Genomic DNA, 7042 nt, shown 5'->3' with positions numbered 1-7042 from the left:
CCCCGCCCAGCAGGGCAGTCCCATCGCAGAGCGGGCGGGTGCCGCTGCAGTACCCACTGTGGAGCCATCACCCCCCCTGCCCAAAATTGAGGAAGCAAAAATCACAACCGAGGCCGTGACAAGGGATCCCAGCTGCCAGCCCAGCTCCGCTCCAGTGGAACCGCCACAGTCCTCCGCCCCAGCTTTACCAGCTCAAGCAGTGCTGCTCCCTGCTGATGACGATGAGGACTTATCAACCTGCTCCATTATAGAGGAAGAAAGAGCAGAATTGAAAAAGTTGACTCATCAGATGACAGAGGTACTCCAGAAATTAGACAATAATGCGGGGGCAACTGCCGAGTGGTTTGCTAAAAACGATAGCTCACCAGGAGTCCCACACAATTCCATCCGGCGACTCCTGTTGGAAACCTACAGCCCAACCCCTCCTGTGTCAGCTGCAACTCATGCTGTGACCCGCTGGTCGGGTGTAATCAAAGACGCTATTCTGGAGGGAGATTGGCATCCTGTTAGCACTATGGCCTGTCCGTTAGTGGTGGGGGTCAACAGCCCTCAGTATGAGCAACATGATTGGAAGATTTTGCAACAGGCTATAAAAGCTGTGAAAGAAAATGGTATTAAATGTGAGCAGGCGCGAGCTGTTTTGGACTGGATTTATACAGCCGATGCCAATTCCCCATTTGATTGCCAAAACTTGGCCCGAGTGTTATTAACCCCTGCTCAATATATTATCTGGGTGCGTGAATGGGAACGATTGGCACAGATGGAAACTATGCGACCCCGAGATCCTGCAGACTTGCTCAATGGTGTAACCACTGAGATGATAACGGGGCAAGGCCGGTTTGCCGATATAAACTGGCAACTGCGGTATCCGCTTCCGTTGTTCCAGCTGTCGGCTAGTTTGGCCCGGCAAGCCTTAAACGCAGTCCCTGATTCCACTCCTGCCCCAGCCTCTGTACAAAAAATAAGGGTACGGCAAAAGAGCAAGGACCAAAAGAGTTCTCCGGTGGTTTGCTATCGGTGTGGTGGTCATGGACATTATAGTAAAACCTGTACCGCCACTGTGTGGTGCGACCACTGCCAAAAAGAGAACCATGCAACTGCGGTGTGTAATCAGACAAAGAAACGGGGCGAGCAGCGCAAAAGGGTCCCACGCTCGGACCCTGCAGCCTTGGTGCCGTGGTCTACGGCACATGAGCGACACCTTGATCAGTTGAGTATAAAGATCACCACGGCAGTGGTTGATCGAGCTTTGCCAGACATCCCTGTGTCTGTACTTATTTGCAATTTGAAAAAATCGCCTTTTGCTTTGCTGCTACAAGTCCCTGCTTGGCAAAAAGAAAAAGGGGGAGAAGTCGATATGTTACCCTTAAGTGCCAAGCAGGCTTCAGGACAACAGAGGGAGGAGCAGCCACAGTGCACAGTTTTAAAATGGCTGTTTCCACCTCATACCGCTCTAAAAAGTATTTGGCAACGAACAGAAGTGATTTGTAAGTTGCTCAGAAAAGGCCAGACAAGGTGGAGCAGCCACAGTGTACAGTTTTAGAATGGCTGTTTCCCCCTCATACTGCTCCAAAAAGTATTTGGCAACGAACAGAAGTGATCTGTAAACTGCTCAAAAAAGGCCGGACGAGGTGTAAGGACGTCAGCGGCCAGGAGCCAGCATGCATTAGTCTCCAGATGAATGGGGACGCATTAGAATGGATGCTGGCCAACTCGGAGGAGTTGCAGCTTGCCCTTTTAGGATACCCGGGACGCATCATCAATATGACGCCTGATCATCCACTATTGCGTTTTGTTGCGGGGAATGAATGGCGACCGCAGCACTCAGTGGTGTCCCAACCCCTCACGCAGGCCCGGACTGTCTTTACAGATGCGGGCAGGAAGTCCCTATCAGCGGTCTGCGTGTGGAGAAATGAAGATCAGTGGCATCATCATAAGATCAAGGGCACCAGCCAGGACTCCCTACAAACTCTGGAACTGAAAGCTGTTCTGTGGGCTCTGTCTGAATGGTTGAATGAGCCTCTGAACGTGGTCTCAGATTCCTTATATGTGGTAGGGGTTGTACAGAGAATTGAGGATGCGGTGGTTCGACCACCAAAAAGAGAACTGTTGGGACAGTTATTTTTGCAGTTACAAAAAACTCTACAAGAACGGTCATTTCCATGTTGTATCATTCATATCAGAAGTCACAAAACTAATTTGGGCCTTGGGGAAGGGAACGCAAGGGCAGATGCCCTAGTTACTTTGTCTGTACAGGCCCCTGTAGATTCATTTGCCATGGCTCGACAGAGTCATGGAATGTTCCATCAGTCTGCCAAAGCATTAAAGAGGCAATTCCGGCTCTCTTGGTCGGACGCCCAAGGGATAGTAAAGGCCTGTGACCAATGCAGCAAACACAGTGGGTCACTGGGTCTGGGGGTAAATCCTAGGGGTTTGGCAGCATGCGAAGTATGGCAGATGGATGTAACACATGTAGGAGAATTTGGAAGATTGAAATATGTACATGTTACAATAGATACCTTCTCACATATGATATGGGCTACTGCACAAGCAGGAGAGAAAGCGGTCCATGTGATTCGGCACCTCTCTGCCTGCTTTGCGGTTCTGGGGGTCCCACAGATCATAAAGACTGACAACGGGCCTGCCTATGTGGGTCAGAAGGTGAACCGATACTTACAACAGTGGGGTGTTAAGCATATTACTGGCATTCCTCATGTGTCTACAGGGCAGGCTACAGTGCAAAGGGCCAATCGCACCATTAAAGAGACTCTAGCCAAGCAGAAATTAGACACGGAGGTGGATCCCCTCATCCGCCTTCACAAGGTGCTCTTTACTTCAAATTTTTTGAGCGTGTCAGGACAACAAGAGGTACCTCCTGCTAAGTTACATTATGGGAAAGAAACTAAGATGAGTGAATCCAGTATCAAGCTAATGTACAAAGACCCAAAAGCAGGAGTGTGGACAGGGCCAGGTACAATGCTCTTCAATGGTTGAGGCTATACTTGTGTCTTGACAGGTTCCAGACCTCTCTGGGTGCCAAGCAAGTGGACACAGCCTGTGGTACGGACACCTAACGACCATAACCTGAGAAAGAAAAAAGACCAGAATGAACAGGATGACATGGAAATTGGCATGGCTAATCTGTTTGAGGGTACAAATCCTGGGGGAAGTAGCAGTAGATGGGCTAATAACAAGGATTTCACCAAGATCTAACATCTGGGTCATGTTAGCCAATATTACAGGCCAGAGCATCATGTGTGTAAGTTTGGCCACCCCAGGGGATCCATTTCGTACATGTCTAATAGGAACCCCTGTGTGGAGACCAGAGGAGTTCTGGGGTTATGTTGGAAATAAGTCTGTATTGAATTTTACCATAGCTAATGCGACCCTGACAGCCCCAGGGCTAAACCCACAACAGCGGGATGGAGAATGGCAAGCAAAAATTGTGGAGAACTTGAATGTTACTCTGACGTCCCCTCCAGAAGAGCTAGACCTACTGGGGTGTCTTAATGCCTCGTCTGTTGGGAAACAAGCTGGGTGGTTTAGTTTTGAGTCGCCCTCAGTACTAGACCTCAATACTGACCGTAAGAACTGGGCAACCGTGGACTCCACCCTCCGTCCTGGGGATGTTTACACGGCTCTTTACTCAAAGCTCAACCAGACCGGACAGCCGGCATGGAAATTGCCGCCGGGCATATTTTTAATATGCGGTGACCGGGCCTGGAATGGAATCCCTAAAAGTCCGCACGGGGGACCGTGTTACCTGGGAAAATTGGCTCTATTTCAACCCAGTTTGATAAATCTTATGCAGTGGTCAATGAGTAACATTGGTTATAGATCAAAGAGAGAAAACCATGAATTAGTGTGCAACAATGATGGAAAACCCAAGTTTTGGTCAACAACCCGTACAGTGTTCACTTCCCTCTTTATCCCAGCGGCTACTGCAAGCAGAGCCATGACCTCTTTGAAACAGTTAGCATGTTGGGTTAGGGATGAGCTAAACACCACTAGCCAAATTTAAATGAGCTATCACAGGATGTAGCTAGCGTTAATCGTGCTGTGCTTCAGAATCGAGCTGCTATTGATTTTTTGCTGCTTGCACAAGGGCATGGATGTGAAGAATTCGAAGGAATGTGCTGTATGAATTTGTCTGACCACTCTGAATCCATCCACAAGAAATTAGCTGAGCTGAAAAATAATTTGCATAACTTGAAAGAATCAGAGGACCCTCTTGGGGACTGGTTCAGCCAGTTTGGTATATCGGGATGGCTGCGAGTGTTGGTTGAAAAAGGTTTGACCCTTGTAGTAATAATTCTAGTAGTTTGCATAGTGTTTGGCTGCTTGTTGTCATGTGCTAAGAAAGTAATGTCATGCTTAATAGAACAGGTCTGGATTGTCCAAAAAGAAAAAGGTGGCACCCCAGATGGAACACCGCTTGTGAATCTCGACAGATCCGCAGGATCATGGGATCTCCAGCAGGCACTGAGGAATTCTCGGGGAGAGCCTCTGATCCCCGGACCGAAGGATTCTAAGCAGGTCCCCTGGAAAGGTAATAAGGTACAACAACTCTGGATTGTCCAAAAAGAAAAAAGGGGGAATTGTAGAGGGGTTTCTTGAACAACAGGGCCACAAAGTATTATGGGAATCTGTGGACAATCCAGGGTTTGTAAACAGCGTGTCCTTGGTACACTGAAACAAGCAAGAAGCTATGAGCTAAGGCAAAAATGTGCTGACCGCAAGTAGAAACTAAGATAGCTGTGTGCTTTGTTTTATATATCCAATCACTACTTGAGAATAAGCGTGTGGACAGTAAAGCTTAAACCAATGAAAAGTATTGCAGGTGCCGTCACTGTCTGAGGAGAAGCGCGTGGACAGTGTGTTAACACCGATGAAATTATTGCTTGTGCCGCATGAACCCTGCTTGTACTATAAGTATACCCGTATTTGGGAATAAAAGATGAAGCATTCACTATACTCCTATGGAGACCGTGTCTGCTTTCCAGAGTTCCCCTCTTCCCTGGTAGTCCTATCGATCTGGTCACCCTGTTCAACACACATTTGTGCTGTGAAGCTCTCTTCTCATCCCTGGAGACCTGTGGCAGGAGTCTCCTGCAAACCACTTCTGCAGTGGCCCTTCATTAAGTGATCCAGAGTTTTGGATTTTGGGGATGCTGACTATTCAATTAAATTGTTAGATAAGGCCCAGCTGCTAGTTACTACATTCCTGGCTGTCCTGAATCACCGTCATTCTTCTGGGAAGTCTGAGGTTTATTTTAGCAAAAACTGAGAGACCTTCCCTTATGACTGGAATTAAAGCACTCATTTTAGATAAGGTTTCAGCCTTTTATCTCACTTACATTTAACTCTGCCTGGCCAAACAGGACAGCTTGATGACTTCAAAAAACATATTTCCCTGGATGAAACTCCAAAGAACCACCCTTAAGTATGGCTTTTATACCTAATTATATCTACCTCCTTTGCTCAAGCATTGCCCGTTTCATGTTTTGTTAACACTGCAGTGTCCCCTGCAGGCCCTGAGGAATGTAGCTTTGAATTTGGCCCAGCTTTGATGGGGGAGTTGGACTAACCTACCTCCAGAGGTCCTTCCAAACTAAATTATCTTATGACTCTGATTCTTACCTGCTGAAAAATCACTCAGTTGCATTTCTATCACTTTTGCTTCAGCAGTTATCATCTCACCAGTGTGATTACCCTCTTATTCCATCTTAACCTTGCTCATTGACACAAATCTTAGTCAACAAGGTGAACTTAAGAAAAATATCATGTCAGTGTTTTCTTTGCTAATCAGCAAATAAGATCACTATGACTTTCCCAGATAATTGGGTCCCTTATGAATATTAATGTGTGTTCAATAATTAATTTATGTCAAGCAGTCTTCTCAGACTGAAACTTTCCTGCCTGTATTTCTGCAGAGCTTTTAAAGCACCATGAGAAAAACTCTCCAGTTGAGCAACAGAAGCAACAACATGGTTCCCAATAAATTTAACAGGCTTTGGATTATATTGTGAACAAAAACTGTGTAAGAAAAAGATGCAACACAGAACAAGAAGCCATAGGTAACTTCACAGCTAAATACTATTCTTGAGCTGTTGCTGGAAGAACCAGTTAATTTTTGTATTTGCCAAATTCACTACATAAAATTAATGTAATTTGCATTTTTAAGTATCCCTTGCTAAAGTTCTTGCTGGGTAATTCTAAGGAGCTAAAAGGAACAAGTCTTCTCTACAGCTTAGTAATAAGGCTCTCGTGAACGAAAGAAGGGCTAGGGGCAAAAGAAAAGGGAGACTTCTTTTGCAGTCATTCATAAAAGATCAATTATCTAGTTACAAAACTTCATCAATGGGAGTTTTACTGTATTGCCTGATTCCTAACCACTTGCACTTGGGTTCTGATTCTGCACATACTGAGGTGTAGTCTTCCTCTTGGGAAGAACTCCTTTGAGATTGAATGAAGGTCACCAACCCTGTCAAAGGATAGCCAGGAACTGACCATTTACCTAAATGCTCAGGGCAATTACCTGGCTGCCCGGGTAAGGCACCCAGGTTGTGCGACACCAAAGTCCAGGTGCCATTATTCTGCAGAAGGTTTAAATTCAGAGCTCCCTCCACTTTGTTGTCACCCTATCCATCTGCTGCAGGATATTCTGGTCCCCTGTGGAAGTTCCGCTTTGTACAGCTTCAGCAGGAGGAGGAAAACAAATGAGTATGGTACTACAGTATAGTCACTAGAGCACTCAAGAAGTGCCTGTTGTGCCCAACTCTTGTTGGTATTTAAGCATATTATGGAAAACAGAGTTTAGAACTTCTCCCCTGAAGAACACTTACCTAGCCGCTTCCAACGTCCTGGGATAAAAACTAGAAAAGAATTAGGTCTAGATGAATGCCTCACTTCTGAGCTATTACGGAAAAAAGGCAGACACTTGCAGCCATGGATGAATGGAATTGCATGTCAGCATATATGTCATACCAAATCCTGCAGGTGAAATAGGAGGGGCAAAAAATTTGGCCCCTGAATCTCAGTG

At 46.2% G+C, this 7042-nt stretch overlaps 1 protein-coding gene across 2 annotated transcripts; it reads left to right on the top strand.

Annotated features, from left to right (window-relative positions):
• Window positions 1–2994: 2994 nt before the first annotated feature.
• On the top strand, window positions 2995–4382 carry LOC118453281. Of its 2 annotated transcripts, none has more exons than XM_035903442.1 (2): window positions 2995–3939; window positions 4244–4382. In XM_035903442.1, exons 1-2 carry the CDS (start codon window positions 3107–3109, stop codon window positions 4284–4286), a joined length of 876 nt encoding a protein of 291 aa, XP_035759335.1. In that variant the 5' UTR covers window positions 2995–3106; the 3' UTR covers window positions 4287–4382. The 2 variants fall into 2 exon arrangements, with proteins under 2 accessions (XP_035759335.1, XP_035759336.1); XM_035903443.1 differs by lacking the exon at window positions 4244–4382 and having other exon boundaries at window positions 2995–3679; window positions 3728–4229.
• Window positions 4383–7042: the final 2660 nt, after the last annotated feature.

Source organism: Egretta garzetta, unplaced genomic scaffold (assembly GCF_000687185.1).
Source record: "Egretta garzetta isolate BGI_Z169 unplaced genomic scaffold, ASM68718v1 scaffold50, whole genome shotgun sequence".
NCBI classification, from domain to species: Eukaryota; Metazoa; Chordata; class Aves; order Pelecaniformes; family Ardeidae; genus Egretta; species Egretta garzetta.
The sequence above is the reverse complement of the archived record's forward strand: the minus strand, read 5'-3'. Positions and strand labels throughout refer to the sequence as shown.